A 17,890-nucleotide genomic window follows, 5' to 3' on the forward strand; every position below is an offset into this window, starting at 1 on the left:
GTGCTCGGATATGTGAATGTATCCTTAGGCCGCTTTCACACGGCTGGAAAAGAAATCTCACATGAATATGAACCCAATTCTGTATAGCATCCCCCATCACCATCTCCCATCTCAAATCCACAGGGACATCACACGATATGCAGCAGAGTCTTACCCCCGATATCGCACTTGCCCATGTGAATGTTGTAAAAGCACCCTAAGGCTGGGTTCACACAGGGCGAATTTGCCGCCGAAATTCCGTGCGGAATTTCGCCGCGGCAAATCCGCATGCGGCCGCTAATCCCGGGATTAGCCAGCCATGTAGACGAGATTTCTCAGAAATCTCGTCCAAACGGGACGGCAAATCCGCTGCAGCTAAGCCGGCAGAAGCCGCCACTGCGGCGCGGATTTGCCGACCGCAGCATGTCCATTTTTTTTTCCCGCTGCGGCCGCACTCTCCTCTATGGGAACGCCAACCGCAGCAGAAGAGCGAGCAGCCGGGCCGCTTCAAAACTGCTGCGGGCTTTGAAGCAGTTGTTCTCCCGGCAGAAATCTCGCGTTTTTTCGCTGTGGCCAAACCGCGAGATTTCCTCCGAGAATCCGCCCTGTGAGAACCCAGCCTAAGGCAACTATGTTCACACATGTATTTTTCAAAGAATGTGCAGCAGAAACTTAAGCCGGAAATCCTGATTTGTGAGATGGATCAGGACACGATCGGCCCCATTGTTATTCCACGGCAATAATGAACAATATCATGGATTTTAAAATCCACAACACATTCATTATTCTGCTGCATGTGAATGAAGGATAAAAAGCCCCATTCACTTAGATTAGCTGCAGACTGGCAGCAGGATCTGGGCCTAAGGCCTGATGTCCACGGGCAGCCTTGATTCCGGAACTTGCACGGGACACCTGCATTGTAGATCCGCAAATCAAGCCGCCCATATGGAATCACGGGCGCCCGCAAAATAATATCAGCATGCGGATTTTTGCAGACCTTTTGGTCCAGAAAACAAATCACAGAATGCTCTATTTTTCTGCGGATCCTACAGGGGAGGCTTCCATTGAAGTCAATGGAAGCAGTTCGATCCGCGGCCCTTCTGCAGCTGACACTGCAGAAGCACCACAGATCCTATGGCAAAGCAGGAGTTTGAAAAAGAAAAACTCCTACTGCGCATGCGCGCCAGAACACATCCGCCGTGCAGAAAAAAGAAGATCCGTCCGGGACACAGAAGACCTGCCCAGACCTTGAACAGGTAAACTAATGCTGCGGGCAGGGTGGATTCCGCTGTGGGATTCCCTGCACAGAATCAGACCCACCTGTGGACATGAGGCCTAAATCATGACAGGATCCTGCAGCTGTGAACATGGCCGGAAGACCCACGAATAGTACAGATACTAAGATCTTCCCAGTCTATGACAATGTCCACAGTTACTAGACAGAGATGGGCCATGGAATAAAAGCCAATACACGGTAGTGACGGCCTCTACTTACAATTTCAAGCACAGTGACTTGGTGCAGTTGCATGGCTTTCTTGGGCGACTTGTTGCTTCCGAAGGCATTACGCTAAAAACAAGAATACAAAAGTTATCTTACCTTTAAAGCATTTTAATAAAGTGTGCGATTATAGTATTCTTACTGCTAATAATTTACGGAAATTACACTACAATCAATAAAAAGGAAGAAACTGACCCAACGCCCCTTTTAGAGCAGATTCTCGCTTGAATGAGCAAAAGAGCGAGTGATTTCACTCCAAACCCGTTCGCGCGGCCCGTTTCCATTAAGAAAGCAAACTTATGAGAGAGGAAGATTCGCTGTTTTTCTCAATAGCCTGTCTCCTAATGGGCAGTATATTCATGTATAGAACAGCTGCATACAGTTAACCCCTTAGTGACAATACACCTATTTACAGAGGTCACTAAGGTGCTTTAAATCTGCCTTTGTACGGTGGAGCCAGGCTCTAGTTTTAACCGCCAGGAGTGGACAAACCTTAGTTAACGACTGTTTATCCCTTTACCCGCTGCGATAAATAACGATCGCGACATGTAAGAGGGCGACAGGGAGGGGGCTTCCTCTATGACCCATTGGCACCCTTAGTTTCCATTAATGCCAGAGGCCTGACAAAAGGCCCTTGTGTCTGCCATGTGTCTCAGCCTATCAGACCCTGCTTCTGCAACAGTCTGCAGGAGAAGGCGCTTCACGCCTCCGTCGCCTCACTGCTTAGCAGCATGCAAGAGGTGAGCCCGACACTCTATACCTTTTGCACAGACGTTATCGCCTTGCAGGACCTTCTGCCTTGCCATCTGTCCAGCCAATCAGCTACAGAGGGGGGGGGGGGGGGGGGTCACACCCCTCCCCCCCTCCCCCGTCACTCTTGACTCCACCAGGACTTCCTGGTGGCATCAAGAAACACCAATACCCATTATACGTACCCCAAAGTATCTATAATAGATTTTAGGTTTCTGGTAAAATTCAGAAACATGGGGCACTGCAACAGCAAATTTATGTAATTTGATTAATCATCCAGCCCTAATCGGACATACTCAGAACAGAAAGTTGACTTGGATTAATCATGGCCATTCTAACACTAAGTAATAAGACAAGTGGCTTATTAATGCTGCGAATTGTCCACCGCGAGCGGAGAATCGCAATGATTCTCCGCTTGTGGACAGTGTGGCGGCGCTTTCCATAGCAATTCTATGGGAAGTGTCGGCCGGCGTGATTCGCCGGTGGTTTACCGCCAGCGAATACACTGCCGTAGACAGGGGGCCTAAAAGCGCTGCGGAATAGGTTGCCACTATACAAATAAAGATATTATTATTATTATTATTATTATACGCTCTGATTGCTAGGCTAATGCACTGCAGTACTTCTGTACAGCAATGCATCATCATTCACAATAGCAATCACAGACCATGGCAGTCCCGGACACAAGTGTATGGCGTCTGGTTGCCATGGTAACCCATTTGCCCTCCACAATTACATTGCGGAGTACCAATGATATCACATAGGGAACACACTCCCTCTGTGAACCCGTCGCATGCCACTATGTATATTAAAATCGCAGTATATAAGGGGTTAAGAGCGGGGATTGATGTCCTCATCGATCCCAGCTGTTGCAGCAGGAGGCCTGCAGTGGGATGGTGCCATCTACTGGACTTTCAAAGTGAAAAATCTGCCATGCCAACCGGGATTATTTTTAAATACTCAGGAAAAAAAATAATTTAAAAAAATCTGAAGAGTTGGCATATGATTGGTCGACTTATCAACTATGTAATGGAACAATCTCCCCGGTAATTCCAGAACATGTCAGACTCACCCATTCAGCGGCACCCTAGGCTGATTCTGTGAGCTCTGCGTCCCAGATATGCCGGCATTACTTGCGATAGATACATAAGACGACTGCTGAAACTGCGGAAGAACGAAAAACACTGAATATGTGGAAGTTAATGGAAATATAAAACCAACTACATAAAAAACAGAAGGCGTTGGTTCATTTTCCAACACATTAACCCTTTCATGAAAGGGGATGTTTTGCATCTTCGTGCCCAGAACAACATTTTAACTTTCGGAGTGAGTATTCTAATGTTTTTTCCTTCCATCCTTCCTTATAATTTCTCAGTCTTCTCTGCATTTTTTATTTTTCTTAGTTGTTGTGAGCGACACACAGCTTTCTTATTTTAAAATTGGGACGGAATTAATTTAAAGGGGTTGTCCCGCGAAAGCAAGTGGGTCTATACACTTCTGTATGGCCATATTAATGCACTTTGTAATGTACATTGTGCATTAATTATGAGCCATACAGAAGTTATTCACTTACCTGTTCCGTTGCTGGCGTCCTCGTCTCCATGGTGCCGTCTAATTTTCAGCGTCTAATCGCCGGATTAGACGCGCTTGCGCAGTCCGGTCTTCTTCTCTTCTGAATGGGGCCGCTCGTGCCGGAGAGCGGCTCCGTGTAGCTCCGCCCCGTCACGTGCCGATTCCAGCCAATCAGGAGGCTGGAATCGGCAATGGACCGCACAGAAGCCCTGCGGTCCACCGAGGGAGAAGATCCCGGCGGCCATCTTCGCAAGGTAAGTAAGAAGTCACCGGAGCGCGGGGATTCAGGTAAGCACTGTCCGGTTTTCTTTTTTAACCAGTGCATCGGGTTTGTCTCGCGCCGAACGGGGGGGCTGTTGAAAAAAAAAAAAAAAAAACCCGTTTCGGCGCGGGACAACCCCTTTAAGTAAAATGGCCAGGAATAAATACGTTTTTCCTATTTTTTTTTTTCATGCTCGTCTTTAATACGAAACCTGACAGATGGAACACGCCATAAGGTTATGGAGTAGCTGGAGCGGAGCAGAATGTAGTTTTATGGTAAGAGATTCAGTAGAACTTGTATTTTATTCATATAGACCTCTGCTCGTTCTTAGCCTACAGGTCCAGTGGGAGGAGCCATAGTGATTGACAGCTGTGTATGGCTACATATAATAGCTGTCAATCACTGATAGCTCCGCCCAATGGACCTCTAAGCTCAGATTAAGCAGAAACATAAAAGGAGTACAAATACAAGTTCTACTGAATCTTTCCCCATAAAATTATATATCAATCTGCTCGGCTCCTCCTGCTCTATAACATCATGCCTGCAGAATGGACAGCAATTGCAAGCCTACAGTGTCAGGGAGAGAGCGCGGGGGGGGGGGGGGGAATGGGGGGATCCGACCTATCCCACCTCTGTAGCCGATTTGTCACAGATCGACTAATCCGAGCGCACTTGACGCTACCAATTGTCACAGCAGAGCCTCAAATCAATCATTCTAACGGCATCGCAAGCGTGGCGTTGTCAGACTACAGATTGATTTGTAAACAGCTTCCCCAAACTCCTGCAGAACAAAAGCTCAAATCAGCCCCTGAACCGGTCTAGCGCCTCCAGCTCTCTGCAATACCCACACACACTCGCTGCCACCACAAGCCTTTAAAGGTAAGCTGGAACCCAGACTAAGAGTTATGAACACAATTTTGGAGTTATGATTCATTTTAAAATAGACAAGGCTTGACTAATAAATTGCAGATTTATTATAAAAGACTAGAAGTTAAATATTTATAAGTATACATATGTGTTATAAAGGAACCCCAAGAACACCCCTTCCCCACCAACGAAGACATGTTGGGAAGGGTGCATTAGATGCGTACGACCTCTGAAGAACCATATATTCCCCATGTTGGCCATATCTCCACAAGAGATCCTCCGATCAGGAATATATGGCCAGCATATTTCTAGTCACAATTTTATCTATTCAGCAATATCAACCATGACCCGTAAACCAGGTATGCGGATACGCCATTGGGGGGGGGGAGGGTGGTGTTCTAAGGCCCATACCTCAATGTGTGTAGATGCGGTTTAAATAGTCTGGCCCACTCGATTCCAAAAATATAATTTATATCAGATTAGGACCTTCACATAACCAGCGATCCTTATTAAATGATGTTCTTCTGATTTGAATCTTGGAGCCAGGATGTCTGTGGGGACTACCAGAGGTGTCAAACCTCGCTGGCGGGGTGGAGTGGGGGGGGGGTTATTAATATCCCCCTGTACCCCGCTAGTTTCATGATCAAAGACTTCCTGAAGCCAAATGCATATCAGAGACCTCCCATATGTGAGGGAGGAAGGGTAGATTAAAAATATTGAGGAGTTCACCTTTCCCAGTATCCTGAGCGGCAGCTGATGGACAGTTGGGCGACACTTTATCAATATCATTATACCACATACAAGTTCCCTTTAAAACGAACTGTCCACAAGTAAACCTGAGGACCTATCCCCTGGACGGGTTCAGGACCCCGGGCATTCAGCTACTGCCCCTGCCAGTATGTACACAGCAGGAAACGGCTCCCTATACATTGTAGAAGCCAGAGCTGGTAATAGGGGCACAGTCCCATTCAATTTGTGTACATTGTGTAATGTAGATTGTCGCTATAGTGCCAAAACCTATCTTACTTTTTAGTCCGTTACTATCACCCTCTGATAACCTTAGAAGTAAGCTCCACACATCATAACCATCCACGAACAGAGGGTTTGTTTTTGTGAAGGCAAAAATGCAAATAGTGTTGGGATAAAACAGACTAATTTGGTGCCCGGGATAATTAACTTATATTTGATGCAACGGACATTGCGCCCGACAAGAATGTATTATTGACACCTAGCAGCATGTCTATGAGAGCACAGAGGAGCAGGGAACACATCATTGCTAGCAGTCATGTATAAAAGGGCTTATTCACATGAGCATATATAGGCCGCATTTTTCAGGGTCAGCCGATATATGCTACCATCTGATGCATGGGATTCCAATACATCAGATCAGACGGGTGATGTTCCGCCACGTAAAAGCGCTCAGCCAGCCAAAATAGCGCATTTCGGCCATGCGTTTTTACGCTGGGCAGGAAAGATAGTCCTGGAACTATCTGCCTGGCCAGAATACATTAGCGTGACTGCTAAACTCCCTACCCTTTCTCTCTGTCCTTTGCTGACTGTTAGAAATGGGGGGGGGGGGGGGGGGAGGAGACAGGAGCTAGTTGCAAAGGGTAGAGGGAGAGATGGGGCGGGAGCTAGAGTGCTAACCTCCCGCCCCCTCCCATTTCTGGCAGCCGACAAGGGGCAGAGAGGGGGCAGGAGCTTAGCACACTAGCTCTCGGCAAGGGGAGAGGGTGGAATGGGGCGGGAGCTAAACTGTTCCGCCTCGTCCAATGGTATCCCAGACTCAGCGTATATGTGCCAGGCCTAGCCCTTCTGAACGGGCACACAAAAAACAAATTTGTGCGCACGGTTTTATGGGGCCGACAGGCGCGCGTAGAAACGCCTACGCCTGTGTAAAAGAAACCCAATATGGTAAATATTAACGAGCCAGCGATGTATCTGCTGTTTAAACAGCCTCCAGAAACCAACTGTGACATCATTCGCTCGTTCAAACAATGAATCGTTTGGTGTAAACAGACCTTAAGCCCCATTTACACGCAACGATAATCGCTGAAAACTCGCTTAAACGATATCTTCTGAGCGATAATTGTCGCGTGTTAATGCTAGCACGGTTTGCTTTTCGTCCGAATGATGATTTTTGGTTGAGTTTATAATCCGCTGTTTGGCTAGACAGCTGATAGCAGGGACCGCACGCTGTGATTCTCCACAAGAGCGCGGATAACATTGTATTCAGCTGCAGTCCCACTGGAGAACAAGGGGGCTGTATACAGACAAAAGACCACCTGCTGTTCTCGTCATACAGGGAAGCTTATTTACATGCAAATGAAGGTAATAAGCTGCTAATGGACATTAGTACCTTATGCAAAATGATCAAACTGTCATTCTCTCTATTTTTTGAACAAATTTTGAGCGATCTTTGCATGTAAATGGGGCTTTAGTCTTATGATACATACTAACGCTCAGTGTGCATTAGGTAATCAGAGAAGCTGTTGCAGCCATCTTTATCCAGGGCCGCTTTAAGGACACCACAGGAGGTATGACCCTAGTGCATGACCAGGTGCAGAAGTCCTGTGTTCAAGGCTTTTAATAACAGGAAACTGGTTAAAAATTAGATTCTTGGATTATTTCAGGCCCCTGACATCCTATTGGATCGGGATGACCATGATAGATAGTCCTACAGAAGCACGCACATAAGTTAATGGGCCAATGGCAAACAGACAGTGCCATTAGTCTGCTAATTTATGTACGGTGGATGGGAAGGAGTTGGACAAAAATTGGAACTCCTATGGCCTCAAGTGCCTATACTGAAACCTAGTTGGCAAGTCCAGGTGCCACATCATCAATACAGACCCTTAGTGGCGGACATTTTTTAGCCATGGCTTACAGCCTAAATATCTTTTTGAGAGCAGAGATGTGAATAATGCGGAAGGTCATGCAGATCTGTAAGATACATGAAGGATAATATGGCTGACAGGTACTAACCTGGGTAACATACTGAGCAGGCAGGACGGCATAGCCCATACTTCCTGTGCCTGGAGCCGGGGGTTAGCACTGGAAGGTTTGTGAGGTTCGGCTGAATCTGTGCCAGTGGCGTGGCCGGCATGAGGAGCCGCTGCTGCGGTTGGCTCGTAGTCACTATAGGTGCATTTATTGGTTTTGGTGCAACCTAAGAAGAAAAATCAGATATAGATAAATACATACTAGTACGAAACTTCAGAACATAAAAGGGAGGCAGTGAATGAAACTGATTTAAGGTTTTTTCTGGGACTAAGATATTGATGACCCATCGTCAGGACCCCCCGCTGCTTGAGAGCTGTACATTTCATAGCTGTGCGCCTGGTATAGCAGCTCAATTCCATTCAATTGACCAAGCTGCTCTTAGGCCATGCGTCAAAAACCTGAGGAAAAGGCCAAGGCACTCACCCGAGCACCGCGGCCTCTTCAATTAGCTAGTCGACGGGAGTCCAGAGAGGCGCCATGTTAGCCGCCTGCAGACGAGCGGGTCGGATCCGGCGGCGAGAATTCTCGCCGCGGGACCCGACCCGAGAGCCTGCAGTGACGAGCGCGTACTCACCCGCGCCTGGCGGCCCCGGCTCTTTCATGTGCCGGCTGCCGCGCAGCCGGCGCATGCGCAGACCGGAGCCGGCGGCCGGGGTGAGTGCGTGCCCCGCACAAAATAGGACATGCCGCGGTTTGTTTGCCACGCGACATTTCGCGCGGCCAAACCGCGGCCGTCTGCATAGGAGTGCGTATTGTAATGCACTCCTATGCAGGCTTTCAGTGGCGGAAATCCCACGGGAAATGCCGCCGCGGGATTTCCGCCCGTCTGCAGGCGGCCTTATTGTAGCCCTCACCGAGAGCACTGTAAGATAAGTGCCTGTCACACAGATGTCTGCTGTGTATATATGTGCAGTAAGAAACTTGTATTTTATTAGTAGCAGCCAGACACAGAAGTAGTCCTGCATATTGATGAACCCCCCCCCCCCCACCCTCCAACCAATGATTGGCAGCTCTCTCTCCATGCACATTAACAAGCAGAGAGTTGTCAATCATTGGCTGGAGGACGAGCTATAGCCTGAAGCTCATGAATATCCAGGACTACCTTAAGTAGTCCTTTGTATGTATGAGTTGTTACTGATAAAATGCAAGTTTCTCAAACCTACTGCACAGATCCACACAGCAGACATATCAGTGTAATCAGGGTGTCTGTCACCACGTTACGCTGCCCTCATAGAGGGGTGCAAAAAAAAGGTGAAAAAGTATCTTTAAATTGTAGGAAACCCCCCCTCTAATTTACTGACGTTCAATGGTGTAATGTGGATTGGCTGCAGTGAGGTCACATTTTAACCCCTTCCCGCTCCAGAGCGCAAGTTTACGTCCTGGGGATAGCACGAGATCACTTAAGATCTTGCGCTATCCCGCAGCAGGAGCCGCATGTCAGTCATTACCGGCCTCCCGCTGCAACAGCAGGGGTATATCAGAGATGCGACACCCCCCCCCCCCCCGCGCTGTTAACCACTTCCCTGCCACGATCTATGTAGATCACGGCATAGGAGGGGTTCACAGAGGGAGTGCGCTCCCTCTGTGACATCACCGGGCTCTCGCAATATAATCGCAGAGAGCCCGGCTGGTTGCCAAGGCAACAGGACGCCAGATACTGGCGTCCTGCATTGCCATAGCCTGCGATCACTGTACAAGCGATAAGGCACTGCAGGGCAGTAGCCCTGCAATGCCTTATCACAGCAATCATAAGTGCTGTACTGTAAGTGCCCCAGAGGGACACAAATTGTGTAAAAAAAAATAAAAAAACAAAAAAGAAAAAAAAAGTTAAAAAACCCTTTATGCTTTTTCCCCATATTAGCATAAAAAAACTTAAAACTAAAAAACCCACATATTTGGTATTGTCGCGTCCGTAACGACGCGTACAATAAGTTGCACATGCTTTTGACTGCACGTAAAAAAAAAAAACGCTAAAAAACTGAAGCAAAATGCTGATTTTTAACATTTTGCCTCTAAAAATGCAATAAAAGTGAGAAAAAAAGCCGTATGTACCCCAAAATGGTACCAATAAAAACTACAGCTCGTCTCGAAAAAATAAGCCCTCATAGAGCTCCGTCCATAAAAAAAATTTAAAAAGTTACAGGGCTTTGAATGCAGCGATTTAGAGAAGGAAAAAAAAAAAAAGTTTTCCGAAAAAGGGTTTTTATTGCAGAAAAGTGGAAAAACATTAAAAAAAAGAAGAATTTTGGTATTATTGTAACCATACCGACCTGTAGAAAAAAATGGATTGTGTCATTTATTCTGCATGATTAACGCTGTAAAAAAAGAAAAATCTATGGCAGAATTGATGCGTTTTCTCTCCGTTATAAAAAATAATAAAAGTTTTACAATGTAGTCTATGTACCCAAAAATAGCACTGATAAAAACTACAGTTCGCCACGCAAAAAACAAGCCCTTATACGGCCGCGTCGACGGAAAAATAAAAATGTTATGGCTTTTGATAAATGGAGAAGAAAATCCGCCAAAAATCGTTGCGTCCTTAACCCCGAAATAGGCCGTGTCCCTAAGGGGTTAATAAACTTGGTCGATTTTTAACTTTCTAGATTTCATTTTTTGGCCCGAATTGCACATTACAAACAAATCTCAATGAAAAAAGACTCACTTGTTTCACGGCCTGTGCGGGAACAATGGGGACCGACATCCGTACGGTAGTTGCATTCGCCACCATTGGTTTTGCTGAGGGAAAACGAGAGCAAAAATCACAACATGCACCAGGTAGACACAAGTAACCGACAAGCACAGAAGCACCTGGATATTAGTTTTACCACTCGTGTGGCGCAGAGTTCTAAAAAGGGCAGAAATGCAGGCCAAAGCTCTCGCTCACAACCTGAAGGTTGTGGGTTCAATCCCCGCTTGGTTCAGGTAGCCGGCTCAAGCTTTCCATCCTTCCGGGGTCAGTAAAATGAGTATTCAACTTAGTGGGGAAGGGGGAATACATAAATTACCCGAAAGCGCTGTGGAATAAGTTGGTGCTATACAAATACGATTTATTTTATTTTGATTATGTTTTGGAAGGTGTACTGGTGGCTGTGAATGTTTCCTATCACGTATATACATGATGCTGTGTCCCTCCATCAGAAATGAGGGTTATGCAACCCAGTGTTTAGCACAAAAATGCACACATTTAATATATACGTATATACGGGATGGGCAAAAATATGGATACCCCAAACAAAATACATGCCTTAAAATTGATCTCTACATGTCTTATTGAAATAGGGTTTAAGTGGAGGTAATATGATACGGATACTGCTGGGCTGAAGTGACCAAGGTTTTATTGGTTAGGGGTTTGAGGCATTTAGCTGCGGTTATCAGTTGGCTCCAAAAACCACCCAGAGCAGGGCAAGAGGTGAAGTAAAACACAAATTTGTTGGGAAAGACCTCAGCCAAGCAGGGGTCAAAAGGGCAGCTCAGTGCTACTGGATAAAATCCCATGCATTTCAAACAGCGTTTCCATATTTTTGTCCACCCTCTGGTACCCATGCCCCATTTTCTAAATAATTTATACAAGATATAAGCTTTAAAAAAAAAAGTCCAAAATGCTTAGTAAATTTGGCATGTGCCATTTATAGACTTTTTGGAGCAAAGGCTGCTTGCACACGGGCGGATTTGCATTGCGAAATCTAGAGCGCGTGTCCGACCCCGGATTCTGCAGCAAATCCAGCCCATAGCATGCAATGGCAATATGCGATTTCCTGCTTACGAGCGGAAATCGATTGTGATGTTCCGCTTGCAGGGAAGAAATTGCGTCATGCTGTGATTTTGTGCAGGCTACGCACGGACTGCTTCCATTGAAGTCAATGGAAGCTGTCTGTCCCGCGAACATTCTGCAATTATCATAGCAGAATGGTCTTGCGAGCTGCGTCATCGTCATAGCATTGGTGCGGTGTCATCTCTGCTGCACATCCGCAGCACAGAAGAGAAAACGCCGGAGAGGTCCACTGGGGCCGCCTGCCGGGCACCGGGTCAGATCGGGCTGCGGGTTACAAACCCCCCCCATGTGCAGGCGGCCTTACAATGTTGTAAGCAAAAGAGTGAAAATCATAAAGCCATACCCTGCTGGAGAGGCTGTGTGCTTGTGCTGGGGTTCTGGGTGGAGGTCGTGGAGCTGTTCGCAGTAGAAGCCGTCACAAGCCGGACATAATGAAACTTGCTTCCAGGGACCTGAATTTGCTGTACGTTAGGGGCGGCTGAAAGTGGTATAATGGTTTTAAACTGAGGCGTGTTGACACCACTAACGGCTATAGTTTGCACGGTTGGTTTCCCGGTCTGGATAAAAAAAAAAAATAAATGAAAAAAGTGAAAATTTATATATTTACCAAAGGCACGAACACAAATGACTACTTCTCAATCGTCTTAGCATCGAGGTTGCTCAGTGCGTAAGCATATAACTAGAGATGAGCGAGCACGCTCGTTTAAGGCTGATGATCGAGAGAGCATCAATCTTTTCAAGTAACTGCTTACTGGTCTGAGCACCATGCGGAGGGGAAGAAGGGGAGTTCAAAGGGTTAACTTGGCATCACCGTGTTCTCCCCGCAGGCAGTTTATACGTAGAATGCTCAAGAGTAGGCTCACCAAATTATTTGTTGGAAAAACCAAAAATGTAGTTTACAACGAACATACCTGCCACGGCGCCATTGTGTTTAACCATCAAAAAGGCTGCTTTCACATCAGAAGTTCCGTCATCAATTTGACACAAAATACCTGAAGAAATAGCGCAAAATACATGCAGCGCTTTTTCTTCCCAGTAAAATGCCGGGCAGCTGAGCGCAGATGGAACAGAACCCATTATAGTCAATCCATTCCGTCATAAGATGAACCCGTTCATAGAAGCGGTGAGCATTCTAAAACAATCTGTACTAACCTCTTCAGTCCTTTTATGCCAGTGAGGAGGTGCTGTAAAAGCGTGTGACCTCTACAACCAATCACTGGGCTCATTGGTCATGTGACATACTTGCATCAATAGGCTCGATAAGTACCACACATGACAGCTGAGGCCAGTGACTGGCAGCAGGGGTCACATGTCTGGACAGCACATTATCGCTGGCAGCGGGACCAGCATGTGACTGAAGAGGTTAGTACTGATTGTTCTGTTCATTTAGGATATTTATTGGTTTTCTTTCTCCCCTTAAACTCTCAGTAAATGTCTTTAAGAAGGTAACTTGAAATGTGAAGCTCCGAGTCTCCTACCTGAGCAGTTGTGCTATTAGTGATGGCCTTGACAGGAGATGAGGAACTTGATGACTGCACCGTCAAAAGCTGCTGGCCAAGAGCGACACTTATGGGAACTCCGACTGTCTTCTGGGGAGAACTAGCGGGCTGTGAGCCGACAGAGACCACCGTCACCTACAAAATAGCAATTACAGCTAAATTTACATGGCGGGTAAAAATCTGTAAAGCACGTACGGAGCACAGAATCTGTAGGAATAAATCCACAAGTCGCAACTTTTTGTTTTACTAATTTTGTTCTCTTATGGAGAAGAAAATAAAAAGCTATAATACTGACTACGTATAACGGGTGCCGGCGCATTACTCCTTAGAACCAGATGGAAAATAAGAAAAAAGTGTAAGAAGCGTGGTGTGTGAGAGTGGCCGAAGTGTTCCGTTTTACCCCAGAGCGACATTGCTGCATAATGCTCGCCACTCTGCTGCTCCTCCTGAGTGTGTGCTGCAAACAGTAGAGCAGGATCACATCTTCTGTTTGTGCTATGGAAGATATCATAGAGTCAGTCTCCACCTTCTCAGGAGCCAAGCTCAGGGAAAACTGAAAATTAGAAATTGATCCTACATAGTCCAAAATGGTGTTAACTAGAGATGAGCGAGTGTACTCGCTAAGGCACATTACTGGAGTGAGTAGTGCCTTAGCCGAGTATCTCCCCGCTCGTCTCTAAAGATTCGGGGGCCGGCGGCGGCGGGGGAGAGTTCTCTCCCTCTCCCCCTCCCCCCCCCCCCCCCCCCCCAACTCACCTGTCACCCGCGCCGGCCCCCGAATCTTTAGAGACGAGCGGGGAGATACTCGGCTAAGGCACTACTCGCTCGAGTAATGTGCCTTAGCGAGTATACTCGCTCATCTCTAGTGTTAACCCTTTCCAATTTACTGTGACGTCTAAAGACATTCTGATTGAAGGCTGTACAACTCTGTTGGAAGCCGTCTGGCAGGGTATCCTTACTGTAGATTACTGGCCGCTCTGTTGTCGGGGGGCCTCTCCAGCATATCCGATACCGCAGTACTCGCTCTAGCCAGCAGAGGGCGCCATTGTATAATAGCAGAAAGAGAAAGCCCCATAGGAAACCCTGACTCCAAAATTGGATTGCAAAGGGTTAATCCACAGGTAGACACTTGGCATGCATATTCTGAAAAGTTGCCTGAAATTTTAGTTAGGATGCAAAGGATTTGCTCCGAATATTTTGGTTTCAGGTAACGCAGGACACCTGTGAAGGTTTTAATGAGTTCACGCCTAGATTGCTCAGAGCTGTTCTGGCATCAGTCAGGTGGTGTTAATATCATGGCTGACTGTCTATATCAGTAGGGTTTTACACGCTGTCTATTCAAAACATTACCTTTGTAGGAGGCGATTTTAGAGGTGAAATAGCGATTTTGTTGGATGTCTGAACTGATGACTCCATGGATGTCCCAACAACTCCTCCACTTTCCGTGATTGTGATGGCCTTCGTTGTCCCTCCGGAATTCCCTTGCGGTAGCACCCTGCCTGTAAACGATGTAGAAGAAAAACAATACAGTTAAAATGGACATTGTTATTTCAACAAACTTATTTGAACTTGAAAGCCGACGAGTAACCAATAAAATCATAGTTCACTTCATGACCTGACACCTACTATGAAATGCTGAACAGCTGACTTATAAGCATCTCCCTACACCCTAAATCAATGTCCGCTGCCATGACAAATACATCCTTAGCAGCCGAGAGGAAGTAACCAGATACAGGGCAGTTTCTGGAGCCCGCGTACCATGTCCAACGCTCTACAAATTCTTTATCCTATACATTTCCATTTGCTTACTTTATTTTGGAAGCATTTTTGAAAAACTTTACCTTTTTGAGCAATTTAGACTTTAACCATTACTAATAGTTTGAAGCAGCACCTTTTTGTTCCCTACACTAAGTAAAGTTTGCAGAGGTTCATGGGTGTCAGAATGACAAGATACCCCAGAAATTACCCATTTTGAAAAACACCCCCCTTGAGGTATTGGATTGAGAGGGGTTGTATTCTGATCCCATATTTTCTACAGAAGTTAATACAAGTCAGGTGAGAAAAATGTAAGTGTCCTTTTTCAAATGTGTCATTTTAAAAAGAGTTGTTTCTGTACATCGCACATGAAAATGAAACTATACACCCAAAAATGATACCCATTTCTTCTGCGTTCACAAATACGCCCATTATAGCCCTGATCTCATGTCTGGACACAACGCAGGGCCCAAAAACAAAGAAGAAATCACCTAGTGGTTTCAGAACACAAGAAAAGTTTGCTGGAAAATGTTCCTGGCACAATTGCACATTTGCAGATATTAAGCTGTCAAAAAGATACTCATTCTACCCCCCACATTCCCCACCTATTATGCCATTTTGAAAACTAGACCTCCTAATGCACTCATCTCTGATGAGTTGACCATTTTCACCCCACAGTTTTAGAACTAAATTATGCAAAGCAGATGGAGAAAAAAAATAAAAAAAATATGAGTGATTTTTTTTTGTAAAAAATGGGACGCAAGCCTAAAGGAAAAAAGTCAGAAATATGCTAATTTTTTTGTTCAAGTTACTTTTTAGTTAAAAAGGATACTTTTAGAAGTAATAAATGTTCATTTATTACTTCTAAAAGAATGGCGAGCATTTTTTTTATCTCAGAAAAACTCCTTTAGGCCTCATGTTCACGGGCAAAAGAAGAATTAAAATCCGCAGCAGATTTTAACTCTTCTCCTGCACGCGGATCCGCACCCCATAGGGATGCATTGACCACCCGCGGGTAGATAAATACCCGCGGATGGTCAATAAAAGGGATTTTAAAAAAAATGGAGCATGAAAAAATCTGGACCATGCTCCATTTTCGTGCGGGTCTCCCGCGGGCTTCTATTGAAGCCTATGGAAGCCGTCCGGATCCGCGGGAGACAAAAATCAGATTTTACTCACCCGCTCCGTTTCTTCTCTTCGCCGTGGCGCCATCTTCTCTCAGTCGCGGCCGGATCATTTTGCTTCGGGCCGGCGCATGCGCGGGGCATGTCACCGACGTCATCCTGCGCATCCGCTGGGCCGAAGAAAGAAGATCCGGCCGCGACGCAGAGAAGATGACGCGGCAGCGAAGGAAGGATCCGGAGCGTGCGAGAGGTAAGTTATTTCTGATTTATTCTTATTTTCAGCGCTCATGTCTGCGGGGCAGGAGGGACCCGCTGCAGATTCTCCATGGAGAATCCGTAGCGGGCCTGATTTTCCCCGTGGACATGAGGCCTTAAGATCATGAGTGTTCTGCACAACCAACAACACACGTATGTCGTTGTTTAAACACAGCCAATGACTGAACCACAAATGAGAATCGTGTGGTTCCCACTCATCATTCAGTTTCAGCCGGCATAAAAATCACGCCAGCTCGCGCCCTTCCCGGGCAGTTTAAGCACTAATCGTTCGTGGGAATGTGAAACAATGAACAATCAGTGAATGAGAACTGCAGCCTAAACATCTGGCCCAAACGAGGACGAGCGCTAATTAGCTCGGACAAGCAAGAATCCTAAGATTCTCGGGCCATTAGTAAGCATTTTATCAAGTGTTAAACAATAGGAAGAGCAATTAAAACATATTGGGAAAATGACTCCGATTTGCTTCCCTCTTAGGGCCTCATGTCCACAGGCGGATCGGATTCTGCATGCGGAACCATTTGCGGGAGATTGTGGATGTAATGGTTTTTCTGCGTGAAAAAAAAAAAACAGCAACCCCCCTCCAAACCTTTTCCCCGCCTCCTTAATTGATTTTAACCTTTAAATCCGCAATCAATTGTATCTGCGGATCGTCTGCACCCATTGGCTTCTATTGAGCCCCTCCGCTTGCAATCCGCACTGAACTGGAGCGTGCTGCAACTTGTTTTCCGCACCAAACGGTCCACGAATCAAATCCTCATGCTTAATCCTTTCCAATCCAATTTGTATCCTGCTTTTCCTAGGGGGGCTTACTCTTTTTCTGCCGTTATACAACGGCACTATCTGCTGGATAAAGCCAGTACTGCATGAGGTGACACGTTGGATAGGCTCCAACAGCAGAGAGGCTGGCAATATACAGTAAGAGAACCCAGACTGACGTCTTCCAACATCGGAGCTGCACAGCCTTAAATCTTAATGTCTTCACAGGTCAGACAGTGGATTGGAAAGGGTTAAATTCAGTTACAGATGCCAATGCTTCCCTACGGGCACTTTGAATGGCGGATATCCACATGGGTGACCCGTGCAGATTCCGCAAATCAAATCCCCCCATGGACATTGGGCGTTATTCTTTCATGATTTTAATGCATCTCAAAAAAGAACAAGACATGATGGCAGCGAATGTGGAGCCTTACTTGTAAATACTGAAGCCGATTGAGTCAACTGTCCAGAACTGATGGGCTTGCTGTTCGATGGTTTAGCAATGATGAGCTTGGTGATAACGGCACCCGATGATGTTGATATAGGAACTTTCTTAGCAATCTGAACAATTAAAGAAAAAAAACACACAAAAACACAAAAGCAAAGACATTAAAAAACAAAACACTTATGAAGTTTATTTTCTAATTAAGCAGTGTTACAAAACTTTACAAGTCACTGGTCAGATCACACATGGAATATTGTGGACAGTTTTGGGCACCGGTGCTCATGAAGTACATATCCGAGCTTGAGCAGGTACAAAGGCGGGCAACCAAACTA

The 17,890-nt window shown here is 46.1% G+C and overlaps 1 protein-coding gene across 1 annotated transcript in view; it reads right to left on the minus strand.

Moving 5' to 3' along the window:
• The window catches only part of LIN54 (lin-54 DREAM MuvB core complex component), a 43,938-nt gene that overhangs the window by 13,995 nt on the left and 12,053 nt on the right, over nucleotides 1-17,890 (minus strand). Inside the window, 9 exon segments of the mRNA XM_066574275.1 lie at nucleotides 1,475-1,546; nucleotides 3,300-3,391; nucleotides 7,914-7,974; nucleotides 7,976-8,097; nucleotides 10,594-10,667; nucleotides 12,047-12,260; nucleotides 13,182-13,337; nucleotides 14,553-14,701; nucleotides 17,548-17,674. Coding sequence (XP_066430372.1) covers nucleotides 1,475-1,546; nucleotides 3,300-3,391; nucleotides 7,914-7,974; nucleotides 7,976-8,097; nucleotides 10,594-10,667; nucleotides 12,047-12,260; nucleotides 13,182-13,337; nucleotides 14,553-14,701; nucleotides 17,548-17,674 — 1,067 coding nt within the window.

The sequence above is a fragment of the Eleutherodactylus coqui genome, chromosome 7, assembly GCF_035609145.1.
Source record: "Eleutherodactylus coqui strain aEleCoq1 chromosome 7, aEleCoq1.hap1, whole genome shotgun sequence".
Taxonomy (NCBI): domain Eukaryota; kingdom Metazoa; phylum Chordata; class Amphibia; order Anura; family Eleutherodactylidae; genus Eleutherodactylus; species Eleutherodactylus coqui.